This window comes from Lepisma saccharinum, chromosome 5 (genome assembly GCF_977018435.1).
Source record: "Lepisma saccharinum chromosome 5, izLepSacc3.1, whole genome shotgun sequence".
NCBI lineage: Eukaryota > Metazoa > Arthropoda > Insecta > Zygentoma > Lepismatidae > Lepisma > Lepisma saccharinum.
Window position 1 is genome coordinate 20,734,630 of NC_139233.1, and position 23,494 is coordinate 20,758,123.

The 23,494-nt window shown below is 37.3% G+C and overlaps 1 protein-coding gene across 5 annotated transcripts in view; it reads left to right on the plus strand.

Moving 5' to 3' along the window:
- Positions 1-23,185, plus strand: part of elgi (E3 ubiquitin-protein ligase NRDP1 elgi) — a 37,448-nt gene extending 14,263 nt beyond the window's left edge. For 2 of the 5 annotated variants that reach the window (XM_083122267.1, XM_083122269.1), the window contains exons 5-8: positions 5,257-5,388; positions 7,488-7,643; positions 9,004-9,262; positions 11,750-12,266. In XM_083122267.1, coding sequence (XP_082978393.1) covers positions 5,257-5,388; positions 7,488-7,643; positions 9,004-9,262; positions 11,750-11,775 — 573 coding nt within the window. In that variant the 3' untranslated portion in view covers positions 11,776-12,266. Of the gene's footprint in view, positions 1-5,256; positions 5,389-7,487; positions 7,644-9,003; positions 9,274-11,749; positions 12,267-22,382 lie in introns of those variants that run through there. The other 3 variants (XM_083122268.1, XM_083122270.1, XM_083122271.1) reach the window with 3 other exon arrangements.
- The last annotated feature ends 309 nt before the right edge of the window (positions 23,186-23,494 follow it).

Sequence of the window (23,494 nt, forward strand, 5' to 3'; positions counted from 1 at the left end):
CTGCACTTAGACAATTTTACAGACATATTTACGTTATGAAGTGTCTCTAGCACATATTTCAATTGCTCATAATGAGAAGACAAATCAGGTGAAAATATAAGATCATCATCTATGTAACAGATTAGGAACGAACTTGTAGATGGATTAAAAATCTGATTCATTCTTTCCACAAAAACAGATACTGCTGACGTTATGCCAAACGGCAAGAATTTAAAAACGTACTGTCGGCCTCTGTATGAAAATGCCGTATACTTGTAAGAGCACTCTGTAAGTGGAATTTGGAAATAACCCGATGATAAATCCAAGGTTGAAAACACTGTAGCTCCTTGGAATCTCTGAAGTAGTTCATTAATCGGTTCCACACGAACTAGAGGAGATATCACATGTTTATTTAAACGACGAAAATCAACAACTGGCCGCCACTGTCCACCAGCTTTTGGTACTATATGTAGCGGATTTAAATAAGGTGAAGCTGATTCTTGAATGACTCCCCAAGACTTCCATTTAGTGAGTTCCTTCTCCAAATCATCTCTTCGAGCTATAGGTATAGGATATATGGGAGCCACAATTGTTTCTGTTGTATTTAATTTAATCTCGTAAGGCTCTACTTTAGCTTGCCTTGGTTTATCAGAAAACAATGTTCTGAAACTTAACAATAACTTAAAAAATAAATCATACATTTCATCAGTAGCAATCAACAAACTATTATCAGCTAAAGAAGCTTTAAGATCGGTTTCTGATGCTAAGTAGTTTTCATCCTCTTCTTCCTCAGAATTCTTAGCAAATGTTACAAAGTTACTTTGAAGAGAACATGAAGGGAATATGTCAGTCGTTTCTAAAACATAATTTGATTGAACTCCCTTATCACTTGATAATGTGATATTTTGCTTCTTGAAATCAATTATTGCTCCGAAGCGCCAAAGAAATGGCAATCCTAATATTACTTCGGCATGTAACTGCTTAATAACATATAACTCTATATGAAAGTGCTCTGAAGCTATTATTAAACTAATATTCTTAGAACCAATAACTCTAAATCTTTTGTCACCAGCAAAAGAAAATAATTTAACATTATCCACTGAATCTAATCTAGCAGTAGGAATAATAGTTTTCAATTTTAACCAAGTTGCATAATCCATTAAATTTGCTTGACTCCCACAATCAATAATACAGTTAATGGTTAAATCACAAATTTGACCTGGCAACACAATAACTCTTCTGTTTGAAACAAGAACACCGTCATCGTCCATTACCCATTCTGGTTCAGCTTCATACCAATCGAGTACAAAGTTTATAGTAAGAACTTCCTTTTCCGAATGGTTGGGAAAAATAGATGTGTTGCTCTGAAAATTGAGATTATCTTCAATTGATGTTGGAGTATAGTAATGAATATGCTCCTTGTAATTAACTGGACAGAGGAACCGGAGCTCATTACTCTGCCTTACATGTTTAAGGATGAGTGTTCACTTGTATTAGCAGTCGTTCCTGTTAAATTGCACACTCCACTACTCGAAGGTACTTGACTTTGGGTCATGTTACTGCTAGTCCCGGGTTGTGGTAACAAATTGGAATTATTACCATACCATAAAGAATTATTCGCTGGATATATACTTGGCTGAGTTACTGTAGTACTGCAAGAAGTAAATGGTGTAGTCCAGGGAGAGAATATCCACGGTTGAGTAGGATATTGCACCATGGAATTTAAATTATTTGCATTCCACTGAGGTAAAGGTACAGATGGATTCACCTGCATACTCTGCGAAGGCCTTAACCACGGTTCAGCTAAAGAAGGTTGAGATTGTTGTTTAGATTGTTCAGTGTTGCTTCGTACTGTGTTCCAATTACATCTACCCCGTTGGTTCCTTACTGGACGTTTGTTATAACCACTTTGTGTATTTTGTTGAACACTATTCGGAGATGAAAAGCCTTCATCCGTTCGTAAAGTATTTTGGATCTGTTGATTTGAGCATGGATTTGATTGCTGAAAGTTGCTCGAAAATCTACTTGCACCACCAATTGTTGTAGGTTCGGTATTTTGGGAAGATGTAAAATTTCTGGTCTTACGAAAATCTTGCGTTTTGACAGAAACTTGTCCAACATTGAATGATTGTTTGGATTTGTTGTTCAGAAATTTGGTTGTCTTATTTCTTCTCATAAATTCTTCCTGGTCCTCTGGAACTCTGAAAGATTTGTTTTTTCCCGAATGAACCAAATCAATTCTGTCTAAAATAGATATCAGTCTGTCCATACTTGGTATGTCATGACATGACACATATTCTGACACATTTCTCGGTATTTGTCGCAACACTAACTGAATCATATCAGATTCAGATGGGTCTTCTTCCAAATTTGAATAGGCAGAATAGAGTTTCAATGCAAAAGTAGCTAAGTTTTCATCAACATTGGGATCATATTTTCTTGTTCGTAGAGCTGCCAATTGTGCTTGTACTACTTGTTCAGAAGCATAGTGATGCAAAAACTTTCCTACGAAATCCTGAAAACATGAAAATCTCTTCTTATGAGAATTATACCATAACAAAGCCTTGCCGTAAAAACACTTATATATACTATTCAGCCTGTATTCCTCCGGAACTCCCATTAGATTGAATGTTGAAACTAACTGATCAATATAGTCTCTAGGACTTTGTTTCTCTAAATTTCCCCCAAACTTTGGGAGTAGGTTCATGTCACTCGCTTTTAATATGCGTTGCATAGTCTCATTACAGCCAGTTACTATTGCTTGTGGAGGACGGTTATTCAACGAAGTCATCGAATTCTGAAGACGAGGTGTCATTGGGTCAAACGGTACTGTAGTTACTACTGTGCTATCCTGATTATTCGGACTTATGAAGTGTACATTACTTCTGGCAGTACCAAAACCTCTGCCGCGATTATATGTAGCATTAATTCGTTCAGAATTATTGTCTAACACACAACTATTTCTGCAAACTGTTAATGGGCAGGAATTGGTATGAATGCTACAGTTAATAGAATCCGTAGTTGTAGCATTTGTTGAACAGTCCGGGAAACAAGCATGAACATTGCTAGTGCAATTGTCAGGCGAGTTGTGAACAGAACCGGTGTTAAATTGCCCTTGTAACGAATTATCACAACCACATAAATCTCGTGTAACATATGAATTAGTGAAAGAAGTACTTGAACACTTTTTAGAATTAACATTATTGATGGGCTGATAACGCTCCCTAACTAATCTGCTTCTCTTCGTTCTCTTGCCCTTGTACATTTGCTTTACATGCGTAGTATTCGAATCTTCACTCCCAAAATCTGTTACATCTGTATCGGATGAAGTTGCGTTTGTATTTTTGCCTTTAAAAGAAACAAATTTCTTCTTTCTCTTAACATGGTTTCTAGTTAAAGCTGTTATTGGAGTAATTTGTGCAGTTTGAGAATTGACATCGACTTGATTGGCTTCAGACACATCAGATATTTTATCAACGGTTGGTGCATTATCATTCTCAGGAGCTAACACTTTTGTACTACTAATGTGCCCTATTTTAGTTTTAATTACACCAATCTCATCTTCTAAGCGAGAAATAGATACTTGTTGTTCATTTAGTGTAATTTTAACAGCACTTATATTGCAGGCTTGTTCTTCCGCTTGTGACGTTAGTTCGACGAGATGTTCCTGATGAGAAGAAGTCTTTGCAATAAGTGATTCTATATTAGACTGCACACCACTTAATTTCTCTTTAACCTCATTTTTAAGGGCGTTAGTATTTATTTTGCAAGCATCAGCCACCTGTTTTATTTCTTCTCGGAGTTCAGCGCGAAACGTAACAAGAGACTGATTGAAACTTTCTGAAAGAGTCGCTGTTATTAACTCCTGACTTTCAGAAAACTTTTTCATTTGATCAGTGAGTTGCTGTTTCATATGCTCTTGGCTGTCTGTAAGCTCCTGTTTCATCTGCACTTGGCTGTCTGTGAGCTGCTGTTTCATCTGCACTTGGCTGTCTGTAAGCTGCTTCATCTGCGCTTGGCTGCCTGTAAGCTGCTGTTTTATCTGCGCTTGGCTGTCTGTAAGCTGCTGTTTCATCTGCGCTTGGCTGTCTGTGAGCTGCTGTTTCATCTGCGCTTGGCTGTCTGTAAGCTGCTGTTTCATCTGCTCTTGACTTTCTGTAAACTGCAACCGAACGTCATCCATTTTATGAATTATTGTCTCCAATAATGCATTAAAATTAGTATCTTTATTGTGTTCAGCCCCATGCTGGCCAAACATCGGATCACATACTTCGCACAAGTACTGTTCAAATGTATCAGAATTACTGGAATGTAACGCTGCTAACTGTAGACATTTATAGTGATATAACTTTCCACATTTGCTACAAGTTATACACTTAGCCTTCTTATCTGGATCCTTACAACAACCCAAATTTTCAATATTGATTTCCTCATTGCTAGAAATCAAGCTTTCATCAATCGTGTGTCCTTTTCGTGTTGATCTTTTCCCTTTATCTGTCATTATTTAACAATATTATTAAGAAAACGTATAGCTAAACACTTACTAATTCGAATCCTGGAAACTGGGTCGCCAAATTATTGAAACCTACACATTTTTATCAACATAAAACTAGATTCCAATATTAATATTTCTTGTATTCATAACTTAGATATGGTACATAACTTTTTACAAACTGTTTACTATATTCGATAGTCATTTGTTTCATTTTGAACACGTACGTTCATAAATTCACATTACAAACTCATCATAACTCAACATAACACAACATTGTAACTATTGTGCTTGTCACAGGGGGGGGGGGGGGGCAAGAAATTTACTTTCCCTTGGTGTGGGAGCAAAAGTGGCAATAAGTGTAGGACAAATTGCCCCCCCCCCCCCAATTGCTGCCACTGGTTGGTGCTTAAGTCCAGATTGCATTCTTTTAACAATCGCTGCAATGTACTCCCAACACTCATGGAGGGAGCTTTCCTCTAAGCTGCACCAAATAGACAATTGTTGAATGTTTTGTTTAGGGAAAATACAGTCTTACAAAAAAATTGATATGTAGATTTTATGTAGATTTTCAGCGAAAAAGCATGAATTATAGTTTTGTATTCATTAAAATAATAAACTAGCAAAATTTTGTGATTTAGGACTATTTACAGAAATATGAGCTGTGTATATTTATTTGCAATTTAATGATAAATTGACAAACCGAAGTGCCAGTAGTGGCTGTTACCAATTAATATTTCCCATCCCAACATATTGGTATTATATATTTTCATCATGTTTTGCAGGAACATAATTGTGTTCGAGAATTAAGGTCACTCATCCAGTCCCAGCAACAAAAAATGGGCGATCTCCAGCAAGAAATTGCTGAGCAAAGGTTCCAGATTAATGAACAAAAACGAGAACTCCAATTGTTGAAGGTAATGTGTATTATGATAATAGCTTTTCTACTTATAAATCATTTACGATTATCCATAAATTAGGTATTTTGCATGAAGAAAATGCTAAGGAAAATTCTGTGCACTGACATCTGGTAATATTTGCATCAAGATATTCTAAAGTTTTGCATGTGTAATTTTTTCAAATAATGTAACATCCATGTTGCAGTATGCAAATAGATGTTAAATGCCTGAATACATGAAAAACTACTGTTCAGGTATTTGCCAGTGTAGACAAACTATTCTTATTTCTGATGTACCAAGTATTACCAGTAGTCACAGAAGAAATTGTTTATTAAATACTTTAGGGGTAAAAGGTCATGTTTATCCTTTGGAAATCCATTACAGGAAGTTGCTGTTTGTTCATTGAAACCCGGATTTTATATTTTCCATCATTAAACATTCGTTCATAGCAAAATGTTACAAAAATTTTCCTCGATTTTATATGTATTTGTAGGAACAAGAATTCTTTGGAACAGCCAGGTTAAATCGTCATTATCTCAACGTTTCGAGCGCATACATTGCTTTCATCTTCAGGGAATGAAGAATTCTTTGTTCGTCATTAGCGAATGCATTTCAAGCATTGCATAAAAAATCCCTTCCTGTACCCAAGTCACTTCCTGTTCAGTTGTTCTTCTCACATTATCTTTACACGTGAAGTGAATATCTAAAACTTGGTTAGGCAGGATTTTAAGTGTGAGTGTATAACTAAAAATGTTAGGACCTTCTTCCAGATATATCTGTGTACACTAATAATGATTTGGTTGGGAAAATTTTGGTTCTTCTTCACTGAAATTGTAGACACCCTGCTGTTGTATGAAAAATAAACATGTAATGCCTGACGTAAATATGTGAATATTACCTTAAGTGAGAAACTATAAATGAGTGTATTGCGTACAATTGTGGACTTGAAACTTGTAGGGGCTAAGGTTACCACTCCCTCCACACAATATTATCTCTTGGTTGAGATTTTTGTTTGTAAGCGCCAGATTTTGAATGTTTGCCAGTTTGAGGTAATCACCAGTGGTAACCAACCAGCACTGAGTTTTTCATTGTGAAAGTAAGCGACCGTTACAAATCCTAACATCGCATTTCAACCTGTGGCTTACGTGACTAGCATATCTGCATTTAGGAACTGTGGTATATACCAAAACAAAAGTAGCATTTCGACTACAGCATCATATGATCAGAACCACATATTTATGATGAATAAGAATGACATGAAGATTTTAAAAAAGCTAGGCACATTTCGGTATCAAAAGCAGTATAAAAAATGGCATGTTAAAATGGTGAATAAAACTATAAACTTGATTTAAAAACAGCAAGAAAACAAAAGAAATATTTAGCTTCTGATAGAATATTCATGTATTTATCAGAGTAATTGGTTTATAACTGTGTTAATGAGTCAATTTTTGCTTCTCAAATATTTACAGGACAATTAATAAATTTACCGTGCATTGCATAACACACAGAATAATTCAGGCTTGAAAAAGTGTTGCACCAGTAAACAAACTGAATTTGGTGTTAAAGGGTTCGTTTTGCAGTTCATTTCATGACAAAACATGGTAGGAAAATGAACCTCACACCTTTCTAAAACATGAAAAATGAACATTACAGTGTGTTATTTCACTTTTCATCAAAAACATATGACTGATTTAAGTAAACCTTTCTTTACAATGTGATGATGAGTTGGAGTAAAACAGTAGTCCAACAATTAGCATTAGACTATAAAAAAGCTGCACAATAATATCAAAATGGTTAGAAACATTGATTATCAATCCCTGCAGGATTTTTTTAGTGTGCAAACTTATTGACCTGTGCTGATAATTAAATTTGAATTGATACTTTACAGTACTCGTTTGTGGGTTCAGCTCTACTTTGAAAATCTCATTTCCAGTTAAAAATTTAATTGTGCATGAAGGATTAGTTGTGATAGTTTTTTACTGTATAAGATTTTTACTATATAGGCCAAGGACCTTATGCTGTAGAGCAACGAAATAATTAGTTTTTTACTTGCTGAAAAATGGGAGGTTGGTGAGCAAGTGCTTATTTTTGTGGATTGAGAAGGTGCACTCTTGCAGGATTTCATGCGTGCAATGCGAGTTTCCAATCCAGCAATGCGAGCAATTGCGGATCAAATGGAACGTGATGAAGTTCTTCGGTGGTCCAGCTCGCTGACAAGGGCTCGTGTCACCAGATGGGGAGGAATGATATCAACGCCAGACACCGCTCTGCAGGTAACGGAAGTTTTATGTTGTGGCAATTGGATCTTTCATTTCTTATTTGTTTAAGATTGAAGTGGTATTTGTTTAAGATTGAAGTGGTATTCTAAAGTAGAAGTGGGAATATTTTGTCTAAGGGATTCATTTAAATTCCCTCGAAAACTTGTACAGAAACAAATATGCTAAAATCTAATTTATCCCAATTTGATGGAACCGCATCTATTTTGGGTAGAACTAAATTGGATAATACATATTTATTGTATTAAATATATACTATACATTAAAAAAAAGTGAATACAATAATAAACTATAATATGGCACTGCACTGTAAATTATAAAACTTGTGTGACTGTAGGTAATGTTGACATTTTTTTAAAACCTTTTGAATATTGATTAACAACTAAACAATGTTATTAATAGTCTCAGTATATGTTACGTGTACAATGTTATATCATATGAAGATGTTTGTGTATGCTATTAAATATTAGTTATAGTGTACTGCATTTTTTCAGTGTTTCAGCATTTCACCTGGTACTTTTATCACATCAACATAATTTATATTGCCATTCATTTTTAAGGTAAAATCAACCGTGGCATTAAAATGTTACCAGAAATGCACTATCAAGTGAGAAAACTATGTAAGAAATTTGGAGAGTCATAATTTGATGTCTGATGACTGATGCCATGTCAATCTGTCATTTGTGACCAATATTGATCATGTGCATCATTTCATGCACTTATGACTGGTGATTTTATGGGTTTAGTGGAAAAGTGATATTTTTGGGACATATCTCCGTAGCTGGCAACACTAGCAGGTCAAATTTTTTCAACAGACACACGCAACATATGCTTAAATATTAGCCATACATTTACTTGGAAATCATAAATCATGATATTGTACCGAAACTGGACTCTTGAGAAAATCACAGGTTGCACCTGGCTATCCTGAATTCTCTTCCCTCCACATTTATGACTCGCCCTGAAGAGCCCGTATCAATCCTTCTTCTGGGATGGGAAAAAGCTTCTTCTTTTTTTACTAAGAAAGAAGCCTTTTGTATTTGGTCTTTCAAATCAAACAGAAGTAGTACAAATCATGATTTACGTCCTGTCGTCATCTCCTACCAATTTGTTTTGTTTTTTTTAATTCATTTTTTTTCTAATGCCTATCTCCCATAAGTACATAGGGATGTTTACTGAGTAAAGAATAAAGTATTTAAAAACATTTCAAATGATGCCACTTCAAAGAATATAGTACATATTTGCGACAAAATTGGAGATGATAATTGAAGAATTGGTGCGTTGTAGTTTTATAGCTATGTATACTTGTGCTTCACTAGGCTGAGCATTTTAACAAATAAATTAAATATTATTCCAGGCAATGATAAAAAGGTCACTCTCAGAATCTGGCTGTCCTCCTCACATAATTGACGATTTGATGGAGAACGCCCACGAAAGAAGATGGCCTCCCGGACTAAGCACACTTGAAACTAGGCAGATGAACAGAAGGCAATACGAGAATTACGTGTGTAAACGAATCCCAGGAAAACAAGCTGTGGTAGTGCTTCATTGTGACAATCCTCATATGAGTGAGGAGATGATGATTGAGCCTGGCCTAGTCATGATATTCGCTCACGGTATAGAATAATAATAATAATACTTGTCGATCACCATAATGTGTAAAACTATATTTTTTTCTTGTTGGGAAAGATACTGAATCTTTGTGCGCTCTTTGGAGTATTTATTTTTTGAAGTTGATTATTTTTTCCTTGGAGAAGTAACACAAAATAGAAGCTTTTCAGTGAAGTATTTCAGAAAGATAGAATTGGATGTGATGTGAAATGTGCAAACGGGGAAAAATAATTATTTATTCTAATAAACATTTTAATGTGCAATACTTTCAAATAGTTATTGTCCCTCATCCCTTAGCATTTGAGGTTTTTATATGAGCAGTGTGGTTTCTATTTTCTAATACTGTGCCTGCCATTTCATGATGTTCTGGATAGCTTGGTTTATGAGTCAAAATCCTATGATTCTCCAATAATATTGTTATTAATGAAATCTCCTTCGCCCCCATTTTTTGTAGCTTACTTTGGCAGTTTCTAGCAACCGAATATGTATTAAGACTTTGCCAACACACAAAACATTGTGTACATACCTTTGCTTATGCTCAAATTAGTAATTAAAAATCCACGTGTAATACTTTTAATACATTCAATTTTCAGCACATAAAGCATGTCCCAAAATGATTATCGAGGTTTCATAGTCGTTTAATTTCCCTTATATGGGGGGTTAAAGGACAAGGCTTATATGGGAATAAAGAAGAACTCAACAAGCTTACATAGTGTACCTTGTAAATATTCAATGTGAGCATCTTTCGTGACATGGCACACATCCTGCAGTCCAGTGCTTCTCGACGCTTTCGTTCTACGCACTTCCAGAACTCTTCCCTTTGCAGATGCATCTAGTTGTTGAAACATTGAACCATTGACAAAAGTTATCAAATGGAGGATCACTTCCAAATCGCCATCGAAAAGCTTGCTGAACTGAAACAGCACAACCACATCTTACAAATTCAATGAGCCAAAGGACTTCTGTATGGGACTTGCCATCAGTGAAGTATTTCAGAAAGATAGAATTGGATGTGATGTGAAATGTGCAAACGGGGAAAAATAATTATTTATTCTAATAAACATTTTAATGTGCAATACTTTCAAATAGTTATTGTCCCTCATCCCTTAGCATTTGAGGTTTTTATATGAGCAGTGTGGTTTCTATTTTCTAATACTGTGCCTGCCATTTCATGATGTTCTGGATAGCTTGGTTTATGAGTCAAAATCCTATGATTCTCCAATAATATTGTTATTAATGAAATCTCCTTCGCCCCCATTTTTTGTAGCTTACTTTGGCAGTTTCTAGCAACCGAATATGTATTAAGACTTTGCCAACACACAAAACATTGTGTACATACCTTTGCTTATGCTCAAATTAGTAATTAAAAATCCACGTGTAATACTTTTAATACATTCAATTTTCAGCACATAAAGCATGTCCCAAAATGATTATCGAGGTTTCATAGTCGTTTAATTTCCCTTATATGGGGGGTTAAAGGACAAGGCTTATATGGGAATAAAGAAGAACTCAACAAGCTTACATAGTGTACCTTGTAAATATTCAATGTGAGCATCTTTCGTGACATGGCACACATCCTGCAGTCCAGTGCTTCTCGACGCTTTCGTTCTACGCACTTCCAGAACTCTTCCCTTTGCAGATGCATCTAGTTGTTGAAACATTGAACCATTGACAAAAGTTATCAAATGGAGGATCACTTCCAAATCGCCATCGAAAAGCTTGCTGAACTGAAACAGCACAACCACATCTTGCAAATTCAATGAGCCAAAGGACTTCTGTATGGGACTTGCCATCTTGTAATAGACCTACGACGCTGTGACTGATGGGAAACAAATGATAAGCGCTCAGGGTAGCAAACTTCCACAGCCGTTCTTATCGTACATGTTCGTATAAACATTAACCTTCGTCTGTTGCAATATACCAATTACTTGAAACCCTGATAATCATTTTGGAACATGCTGTATTTTCTGCAATGATAGGCTTGTTAGACTTTCTATTATATGAAAATTGTTAGCTTCTCCCCATATTTTTTTTCATGTCTAATTTGCAAAGCAAGTAGCTCCTTACACTATATTTCATTCTCACTTAGCTCCGTTACCTGTTGATAGATAGTCAGATGTATGCCATGCCATGAAATTCAGTGTTAATTTTTAAATTTCAGTCATGCCTGAATTTTGTAAATCAACTTTTGAAGGCAAAGTTTGCATTATACTTTTTGTGTCCAATGTAGGTGCTTTTCAACTTCCATATTATCTGTGTATTAAGATAAATAGTTTGGCTATTTTTTTGAATGCATTGTAAATTTTTGACTCAACATGTAAGTCTTCAACCGAGTAAAACAATTTTGATGTGACTTGCTAAAAGTAACATTATCGTTTTTTGAATTTTATAAGTTATTTCCAGTATCTCTTGCTTTTGTGACTTAAGAAGTTTTGCAAAATTTTTGTGTGGAATCTTTTCTTGTTCTAACAAAATTGAAATGTGTTTTGCAGCAGGGGATGCAATTAAACAGTGGTGAAGAGGAGAATTGCAGGATTTTTGGATACACAATAAAGGACTGTGAGTTTAAGAAATATAAAATTAGTTCAATAATGTTATCATTACTCCACAATGAGGCCAAAACCTTTTTTAGTGATTACCTTAAATGACATTGTTTAATGATGTGTAAGTGCTAGAAGGAAAGGGGGGGAGCAGTATGCCAATGTGTCTTTTTCTCGTCTGTATTCTTTTGTACTTGTCGGAATCAACTATTTTTTGTGTGCATTTTTCTTGTTCTAAAGAGAAAATGAATTCCGAACCAATATATACACTGTGGTCCGATTATATCAGATTTTCTGCTAGTACCAATATCAGTGCTTAGTCCTTTTAGAAATTTAAAATTGTGCTGCATAGTTAAAATTATTACTATACCAATCTACCTCGAGCTTTTGCATTAACGTATTCTGAGATTTTATTGTATAAATGCTGCAAAACTGGAAAAGAAAATTGCTAAGCGAGGGCAGTAGTATGTTATGTTGTCACGTGCTGCTAATTTAATAATAACTAATTAATTAACTCAATTAACTCAACTGAACTGAGCTTAGCAACGCAACAACGAAGAATCTCTCGCCTCACCTGCTGGGCGAATTAAACATTACATGAAATATAATACGGTCAGGATAAGTGCCTAACAGTCGGAGTTACCAAGAATAAACCTAGGAGGATTTGATTTTAAATACCTGAAATGACGTTACATAATACTACGGTGTTTCTGAATATACATATATATTAAAGCACAGATAAATACACATTACATCTTGCCCTCTTTCACTCGATCTCACATTCATTCTCTCATTCTATGGCATATTGCGACAATATGACAAATACAAAGGTTAGATTATTTACTACTTTGACCATACTCTTGCTCTGTCTTGGCTACATGGCCTTTTACAATTTATCGTTTAGGAATTTAAGTATAAAGTGAATAATTGTTCCTTGTGCGAACCCCTTCTATCTTTTACGAAGGTATAAATATATTTCATGAACTATCGTTTGCTGTTAACATAAACTCTCATCTTTAACATTTGATTACTCCGCCGGAAAACAGATGTCTAGGGTTGCCATAGCACTGATTTAAGTTATGCAATGATTTGATTCACGCAGATTCGCGGTAGATAGTCGTCATCTTTCTCACACACGCACATGGTTGGATCTTACCTTAGCTGCATTCCCTCTGACCTGGGTTGGGTGAAAGTGGTCCTACAGTTTTGGAAGACATCTGCACTCCAGGGTTGCACTTCGCGGTTATCCTGGTTGGCGAAAGTGGATCAGTCGGAAGCTCCATCTGGCCTCATCGGATCCTGGCTTCACTCGTTCACTGTCGACTCCATACGACAACTTGCGCAATAATAGGTCAGTTCTTCGCGGTCACTCGTAAGTACAGATACGTGACTTGGGCGATGAGTCAAACATACGCGATGAGCCATTCGCGGTTTCACATGGATATCAAATATTATTAACTTTCACTACTTTGGACGTTGTTTCGGACGATTGACACGGGTGGACGTGTCTGGCGTTATTCTCACATAACCACACGTATGTGCACGGATGCGTTGACGGCGAGGGGGAGAAGGATCCCCTGGTTCTATTCTGCTCTACTCCATGGCTCTGAAACACTCACTCGAGGAAAAACAAATCCAGACCTCGAGTCTGCTTGCAACTCGCAGCTCGGTCGTGCGTAGCTCACACTCCGGTGGCGATTCTAGGCAAAACTGTGCAAAACTGTTTCAAATCATCCCTTTTATTCCAGATTTGAACGTAGTGACGCGCTACCCTCTATGATCAGGTGCTTGTTTATTGTTTCTGGTGCTTTGACCGTTGTCCTCCTATCCTGGTCAATGCTCACTCCGGTCCTTAACCTTTGGTAGCAGCCCCTCGCGCAGAGATTAGGCTAACTCTTCCTCCATTGTAGTCAGTCACGAAAAGCAAAGGCATCTCAGTAGGGTAGCTTCTCCCTTTCAATTCAGCGATGAATCTTTAATAATTCATAACTCCCGTAGTTCTGTTCTGATTAGGCTCAAATCTTGGAATCAGTACTTTCATGATGTGTTCTTCCGCTGGTTGAAATCTCATCAAATTCGGTCCATTGGTTTAGAAGTTGCATTTTTCTTGTTATTCCCATAAGAATGCATGTAAATCCGAATTCGGGCGAAAAACGGTGGTTGAGCAAGCTAGTGTTGGCTAAGGCAGTTCGCTAGACACCTGTATTCGCGACGGATATTAATATTACCAATTGCAATTAATTCCTACTAACGGGCAATTAGATTAATTACTTGTCACTCAATATTTGACCGTTATAACATTCCCCTCCTTTTAATTATGAATTTTTTTCAGAGCGAACTTGCGAGTGACAGGAAAAAATTCATACCACATATTAATGATATTTGTTAGTGATCGCACACTTAGGCGTCTGAATAGGGACTCGAACCCTGGACCGTATAACTTTTAACTCAACATTAGAATGAAGTTATACTTTCTGCAATTGTACTATAATTATGAGAATATAAACGAATATGATAACGTATACAAGAATACAATATAAAGTACATTTTAACATGGAAATCTCAACGTATTACTACATACCTACTAACTTTGGATACACCCTGTAGTTTTATACATATTAATGTGAATACTGAATAATAAGCTAGATAAGATATATGTAAATATTTGATTTGCAATTTGTTCCCTCTCACACATATGTTTGCATACTTCTTGCATTAATTATAAGAAAGGTCTACATTTTTTGCCTTTTAATATCAAAAAAAAATAATCTCTAATTTTCCTATTGTTTACTTTACAATCGGGGTGGCTCTAGTGCAATATTTTCTTCAGTGTCTCCTTTGACATGAGCCGGACTGGCAAAGGAGTCTTCTAGTCTCCCGTCGGGCCTTGAATATCGGTTATCTGCTCCAGAGATCGCTGTTCTTGCCTCAGTCCACTTCGTCTAGGTTGGTAATCTGGGGAGAGTGGGTTCCCGCTACGGCTAGTAGACGGTCTATTCCAGTCGGGTAAATTAGCAGTGGTCTGTGGGGACACGACTGTTCTAACCGCATTCACAGCACGATTCCTCTCAACTTGACTCGGGTTGTTTTGACCCCGGCAGTGTTGCCATCTCGCGTTTTCTCCATCTCTATCATCTCTGAAGTGTTGTTGTTGTGGGCGGTGATTGCTGTACTGGCCTCGCTGGGGATAAGCTTCTCTATTGTTCCTCCCAGAGTTCTGTCTCCGACTATTGTTTGTCGCCAAGTTTACTTTCGGGAATCCCCCTTGCCTTCCTTCATCAAAATCTCCAAACTTTCTTCTCTGATTCTTGTTTTCCCAGGATGCTCGTTTCTCTTGCTCCAGCGCGTCCAAATCGCAAAGAATCATCGACATCGTGTCCAGGTTGGAAAGTGCGTCTCCGGTTAGCTGACGTTGCACATAATGCGGAAACATTGCACGTATTGCGGCTAACATTTCAACTGGCTCAATTCCGGGCTTCAGGGCGTGGAAATCACTCACTCGCTGCCAAAAGAACTGTTTATAGGTGATTTTCTGGCTCTCATCAAACCTGCGATTTCTAAGCAAAGTGATTTTGCGTTCTACTAGCTGGCGACCTTGAAATTGTTGCAGAAATGCTTGTTCAAACTCTTCAAAGCTATTAAATAGTGGATTCCGCTGCTCGAGCCAGATCCTTGCACTCCCTTTGAGTAATTTTCGCATTAGCCTCAAGCAGTCTGGGCTATCGACACCGTACAACAAACAATCTCTCTTGAAGTCCCCTATGAAGATTGACGGTAAAATCTCGTCGTGATCGGGGTTGTACGTTTGAAAATGATCTATGCTGACCTTTGAGAATATTCCTCGAGTATTCGACTCCGGGTTGGAAACACTGCGTGTCTCCTGCTGGGCGAAAGCGTTCAAGCTCGGCGAGCTCCCGCTCCGGCCGATGACGTCACGCGCTGCTTGGCGATCCAAGGAAGTTGGTGCTGATTGACAGGTCAGCTGGTTGGTCACGTCTGCTGCGACGAGCAAAGGAGTTGGGTTCACATCCCTGGACGTTGCCTCCAATCGGCGATTCTCTTCGTCCTCATTTCTTCTCCGTTGCGTGATTTGGAAATCCTTCAATTCACGTGTCTCCGCTTCCAGTCGTTCTAATCGGCTGGTTATGCCCGTCTGATTCTCGGTCGTTCTTGCGTCCAGCGTTCCAATAGTTTCTTGAACCTGACGTAACTCTACACGCAGATCTTTCTCCATTGTGACTACATTAATGTTTGTCTCTTCATGTCTCCTTTCGCATTCCTTCTCCGACTGAAGTACTTTCTCCTTCATTCGGTCATTTTCGGATAGCAGTACTTGGAAACGGCGGTCCCATCTTTCTTCCCGCTCTTTTCTTCTTCTTTCTTCCATTTCTTCCTTCTGTTTTCGGCGTTCTTCCTTCTCTCTCCTTTCGGCAGCCTCTATCTTCCGCCTTTCTTCTTCTTCTCCCTTCCTCTTCTGATCTCTTTCTTCATCTCTGGCTTGGATGTAGCTGATTAGCTGAGAGAACATGGCCTGCACGTCCATCTTCTCTGGAACTGGCAACCCTGTTACCGACTGATCTTTCCCTAGATCCTTATCAACGTTTCCGGCTGACGAAGCGCCTGCATCTGTAGAATTCTCAGCCCCTGGGCGGTCCATGGTATTGTTCGTTAACCTCGGGCGGAGACGAGTAGTTCTTTGCATGCCAATCTTCTTCTTCTTCTTCTTCTCGTGGCTGGCTATCGCCGAAGGAAAAAGATATCGAAATTCTTTTCCTGGTTTCTGGTTTCAGATCCCGGGGATCGCACCCCTCACCTGCTTCCGTGTCATAACGCGTGTCCTTTTGTCCTTTATCGTCCGAAGTTAATAACGCCCATTGTTAATAAATAATAAAATCCTCTAATAATTCTGCTATGGATAAATGCTATAGTCGCGACAAAGTATTTTCACTATTACACCATAAAAAACACACAAATGGTTCTAGCTACACATCGATTGTATATTCAGTTAATTAAAATCACCGTACAAATTACACATTAATACTTTAAATGAACACGTCTTTATAGATTCTTATCAGGATTTTCAGTTACAGGTTGCAATTATTTAACTTTCAACAAAAAAATCTTAGTTCCCCCTTAGCGTTAAATTCTGGTACCCTGTCGTAGACATTCGTAGGCTGAAAACTCTCTTTAACAACAAGTATTAAATCCCCTTGGGTAATAGACATAACTGATTGTTAACCATTACAATCAAACTTAATAAAATTCACATTGAGTAGATAAGCAACTAATTAGAATACTCGTGACCTCCAGGTTCCTTACTAGCCTGCCTGTAACATCGTTCTACGAGCCTAATTCCTATTTGCTTCCTATTTGCCTACTCTTCTATTTGCCTATTCGTCGATTATTCGGGCCTACTTTTTACACCCCTACTTGTCTATTCACATACTCGTCGAATGTTCGGGCGACTTTTTTATATGCCTACTTATTTATTCGCCTACTCGTCGAATGTTCGGGCGCCATATTTTGTCACGGGCTGCATTCCCTCTGACCTGGGTTGGGTGAAAGTGGTCCTACAGTTTTGGAAGACATCTGCACTCCAGGGTTGCACTTCGCGGTTATCCTGGTTGGCGAAAGTGGATCAGTCGGAAGCTCCATCTGGCCTCATCGGATCCTGGCTTCACTCGTTCACTGTCGACTCCATACGACAACTTGCGCAATAATAGGTCAGTTCTTCGCGGTCACTCGTAAGTACAGATACGTGACTTGGGCGATGAGTCAAACATACGCGATGAGCCATTCGCGGTTTCACATGGATATCAAATATTATTAACTTTCACTACTTTGGACGTTGTTTCGGACGATTGACACGGGTGGACGTGTCTGGCGTTATTCTCACATAACCACACGTATGTGCACGGATGCGTTGACGGCGAGGGGGAGAAGGATCCCCTGGTTCTATTCTGCTCTACTCCATGGCTCTGAAACACTCACTCGAGGAAAAACAAATCCAGACCTCGAGTCTGCTTGCAACTCGCAGCTCGGTCGTGCGTAGCTCACACTCCGGTGGCGATTCTAGGCAAAACTGTGCAAAACTGTTTCAAATCATCCCTTTTATTCCAGATTTGAACGTAGTGACGCGCTACCCTCTATGATCAGGTGCTTGTTTATTGTTTCTGGTGCTTTGACCGTTGTCCTCCTATCCTGGTCAATGCTCACTCCGGTCCTTAACCTTTGGTAGCAGCCCCTCGCGCAGAGATTAGGCTAACTCTTCCTCCATTGTAGTCAGTCACGAAAAGCAAAGGCATCTCAGTAGGGTAGCTTCTCCCTTTCAATTCAGCGATGAATCTTTAATAATTCATAACTCCCGTAGTTCTGTTCTGATTAGGCTCAAATCTTGGAATCAGTACTTTCATGATGTGTTCTTCCGCTGGTTGAAATCTCATCAAATTCGGTCCATTGGTTTAGAAGTTGCATTTTTCTTGTTATTCCCATAAGAATGCATGTAAATCCGAATTCGGGCGAAAAACGGTGGTTGAGCAAGCTAGTGTTGGCTAAGGCAGTTCGCTAGACACCTGTATTCGCGACGGATATTAATATTACCAATTGCAATTAATTCCTACTAACGGGCAATTAGATTAATTACTTGTCACTCAATATTTGACCGTTATAATGTCTCTATTAACCGTCATGTTTCCCAAAGTTAAACGTTTATGGACAAGACTCCATATGTGTTTGGTTTGTAGGCTATGAAATAATTTTTCTTACACTTGAAGTTATGCCTACTGTATTGTACTGATCATGTGAAGGAAATGGTGGAATGTTTAATCCAGTGTTCATCAGTTAATGGAACTGTATGGTCTACCTGTTTATTTAGCATAAAAGTCTCATATTCTCTTCAGTGAAGTCTTTATACCTAAAGCCTGTTTGGTGAAAGAATAAACTTCAAAATTCTATTTTTGTCTTTTCTGTCAAAAGCCAGGGAGGGTCACATAAACCAATCGGCTTTGTCCAGTTGCTGTGGTGAGGAAATTCTTGTGGTATTCTCTGTTGCCAAATTTTTCGTTTAGAGTCATTTTCAAAACAGGTGGCACTCAGCAAGGTCAAGCACGACGAAGCCTAATGGTTGCTGCCGCGTAGCAAGCGAATGGGTCTCAGATTCCCTGCCTATCCCTGAAATGCGAGCGAAGGATGCATGCATGTTCACAGCAAAAGGTTCGGTGAACGACTGGACAAAAATCTGGCATGTAGCAACATTGCTTTTCTCCCCTTCAAACTCGTACAACTGGAGGCGAAAAGTCTGGGTTTCCTGAAGTTTATTCTTTGGCCGTTTGGACTTTCGACTTTTGCAGGGAAAAAATTATAAACTGGTTGCATTTGAATAAATGTGACGTTGATATTGATGGTAATCATCAAAAAGTGTTTATCACTTTCAATCTTCTTAATTCTTACAAAATTGTTATAAACATGATTAATATTATAGTATGTCAGCAGTGAGCACTTCCAGGACCAGTCAGTGAAGGTGATTGCTTGAGAACAGCCAATAATAAAAAAATCATGTTACGTGGGATGTTTTTTATTCTGGTGGAAGGACTAGAAGATTAACAGGCAGGTCTGTTTATACTGTATTCCAATTTTTTGTAAATCTGGGAAATTTCATAATGGAATCCTTTCGTTGTACATGAAATGCTCAAGTTTGTGCTGAATATTCATCCTACGACCATGTTGCAAGTAGTAGATGAATGTGTAGACCTTAACTCGGAAGTGGGCATGCAAATTACAGTCCCATGTTCACTTTCCTAAAACAGAAGATGGGCTTTCTCCATGGCATAGTGCTAATGTCTTGTTGTAATCAAAGGAGTCCTGGGTTTGATACCCAGTGAGACACTTAGTGGTTGAGATGCCACTTTATACTGTAGGTCCAGTCCCAATTAGTCTTTCTGTGCATGAAGTGGACTTAAAAAAAACAAACACTAATACTGAATAGTTATTTCCGGTCATGATAGTGCAACTGCAATGGAGCTTCCTGAAATATTTCCATATAGCAGCTCCGTATTGGTCTGAAGGTTTCATTTGGTGTATATGCAAACTACGTGGTAAATCTGGATTACACCCTCTAGTTGTAAGTGTAAGTAATATTGTGGGATATTTGAGATGAATGTGATGTAAGTAACCTGGAAATTAAAAAATTGATGCAACCTTTGCTCAAGAGTCATGTGGCATGCCTTATAAGTTTCTCAATCTAGTTTGAGAAGCAGTACCACATGATGTACATTTCATTTTGGTGTGGAAGCTCCTCTAACGAGATCTTGGTATTTTAGTCTCAAAAATGAGTACACTAAAATATGAGATTCAATAAATACTCATGTAAGAAGGGGATATTTCAAAATAATGCATGAATAAAATTCACACATACGCATTGATGATTTTTAACTGCACACAATGCAAAAGTTCACTTTAAAAGTGTAGGATATATGTTTTCTCATGTTGTACCTTGGTACGAATGTATTCTCTACAGATCTTGTGTTTTTAATTTTTTTCTCTCTTTCTTTTTTTTGGAAAACTCCTTGGACGAGTTTTGTCTTGGAAAAAGTAACCATGATATTTATTTGGAAATGCACTAAAACAAACATAGGTGATTTGTGGTCAAGTTGGTAGGGCATCTGACTGCCAGGAGACCCAGATTAAATTCCTGGGGGAAGGGGATATGGGCAGCCGGACCATGGTGCTGATCACCATCTCCAAAATTGTGGAGATCGAGAATGTGGCTCTACCCCCACGTCCCCTAAATGTGCCTTCATCGCACTGTGGTATATGCATGGGGAACTTTACCTTACTGCTTATATGGCAATATGAACGATAGCAGATCAGAATTGTGAAATTAAATGAGATACGTTTGGTGAGCAACATTTTTTCATCATTTGTTATCCTTTTATCTATTGGTTAATAATAATTACTAGCTATTTACCATGCATATGAATAAGACCTCACATTCAATGCTAGTTTTGAGAAATGTAATATTTTTTGAAAACTTTATTAAACGGGGCTGATCCTAGCATCTTGACATACTTTGCCAGTTCTTCAGCCAAAATTGCAAGTCTGAATATTTGAGAACAAATGCATGTGTAACCCAAACTGTGCATAGTCCAGGAGAGTTTTGAGAATGAGCCAATCATTAGCAACATTTCACGTTGCACCTTACAGAGACATGACACATCACATTAGCCTGCATTTGATTGCTTGGTCTTCAAGTAACAAACAATACATGTTGCTCCTGCTTCTAATTCCTCCAGATTGCCTTAGAGAGAATATTTTAATACACTCTTATATTTACCTTCGTGTACTGAAAATTAGTGTTGATGATGTAACAAAAATAATTCTGCATACTTATCAATGGACAAAAGAAATGCTTTGGTGATCATAAACATGAAATGTGTAACACCAAAGAAATGTGACTCTAGTCAACGTAATATAAAAGAAATTACAACAAATTTTCTAATTAGTCACATTAAATATTACATGCATTTCATGTTATTATGCATATTGATTGCTCGGTCTTTAAAGAAGAAAAAAATTAATTTTGAGATCTATTTATCTAACAAAATCATCTGTCTTCCTAGACAGAAGAAGTTAGAGCTTCATGCACATGCAGATAAAAAATGTCAAAGAGGTGAAATATGTGTGCATTATAATGTTTTGTATAAATTACATCAAAACTGGAACTTTTGTTTAATTGTATCTCTACGTTGCTTTCTTTCATTGAATAATAAGTTATTTGTCTTCCTAAACATCAGAGTGATGGGGATCATAACTCCCCATTCCAAGTAGCTCCCAAATTGTCCTTATATTGCTTGGTCAACAGAAAAACTTGGGGGGGGCTCCCACCGGAAATTGAATTAGGGGATAGCTTGCACCATAGGCAAGAGCTATAATCATTTTGCTACACCGGACCATATTTATATACTTGGAAAACTTAATTTTGCATTGTTACTAGTGATAATAAAATGGGAAAAAAGAAAATTGCAAATGTTGATATTACAGGGTTGCACACAAGAACCCAGCCTGCCTTATGTCACTTGGTCTGAAACAAAACTTCCTCGGAGAGTAGTGGAATGAGTGAATGTAGAAGAAATAATAGTTCCAGAATGTCTGACAACCCTGTACAAGGAGATTTCGTTATCATACATTATTTTTAGGAATCCCAATGTCGTATTTGACTCAGTACTTTCTAGCAGTACGTCCTTGTATGGACTGTTCACAGCTCGATGGCAGAACGTGTTTAGTGGGTGACTTTGAGTCTCATCACTGAAGTTCAAGTCCCAGCGTGGGCATGGGTGAACTCTAGTTGTCCCTTAATCAGTTTCATCTAATTATCTCATCCTCATAAATACAACGTAAAATAACTAAAATACAAATTCATATGGACTGTCAAATCTCTCAAGACACATATGCCCTTTGTATTTTTATCAAGTAACAATAGTAACTAAAAATGTCAAAACAAAAGTTTCAGTCAATGAAAGATTCAGATATGCAATTTTATAATACAAATAGCGGACTAACATATGTTTACTTGCGTTTTTAATTCTAGTGACACATTTATACATGGAAATGTACATAGAAAGGTATGAAGAGAGGTGATAATGATAAATGCAAATTGAACATAAAAAATGCATATTGTGAGAATTGAATATATTTACCTTCCATTATTGCTTCTAAGATTTTGTTATAACATATAATTTTAAAACTGAAAAGGTGAGAGAGATTTGTTTTGAAAAGAAACAGTATATAAATATCCTGAAAATTGATCTCATTGATGTGTAAATGTAAAGAATTGACAGTGATACGTTTTTCTGTTCATTTTTTATATTTTGTGTTAGTTGATAAGGAAACTCCACTTGCTAATGAAGGCTATATATTATATGAGAGGGTGTAAGTCGAGAAAATGTGATAATTGTTTTATATTGCATGCTTGGTTGTATGTACATACAGAGTTAGGATTGTTCATTGCTGAGACTGAGGAACTAATGGTGTCATGTTACAATCAAAATGAAAACTGTGTTAAATTGTTTGCACCAAATAATGAAATATAATATTAAAAGAAATATATAGATTCTGAAATGATAAATTTTTACTGATATAAAGAACAGTAGCAGTAGTAAATACTCAATAGTTTTTATTTTTTGTATACTGACTTTGATATGTTTGGATTAGGATTTTTACATCTTAAGTATGTGTAGCTCTCTCAAGCTGCAAGTTATCAACATTTTTCTATATTGCTTTATGTTTGCTTTATGTGCCAATAGGTGGAAGTCCTTACAGCAAAACTGCTACTAAATTCAGTTTATAATTGTTGGTTGCTGTTGTCATATAATAAAGAAATTATCTTGTAAATGTGTTGTTTATATTCTTATTTTCGTACTAATGAAATTAGTACAAATTGTCTGTGTTAACGCACTCATCATGTTGAATAAAACAGTAGATAATGTCCCTGTAGCAGTAAAATTGTAAAGGATGTTCAATATTTCCTGTGGTAGTAACATAATTACACTCAAATGCCATGTGAAATGTTGCAGTTTGGCACAAGTTGAATTAGTGTGTTCATGTTCCAAATGTTCCGACATGTACTCACTAGTTCTGAGCAGTTCTCTCCTGCTTCAGTAAGTAAAACACATGGCAGTACTGTGTATGACAGTTTGTACC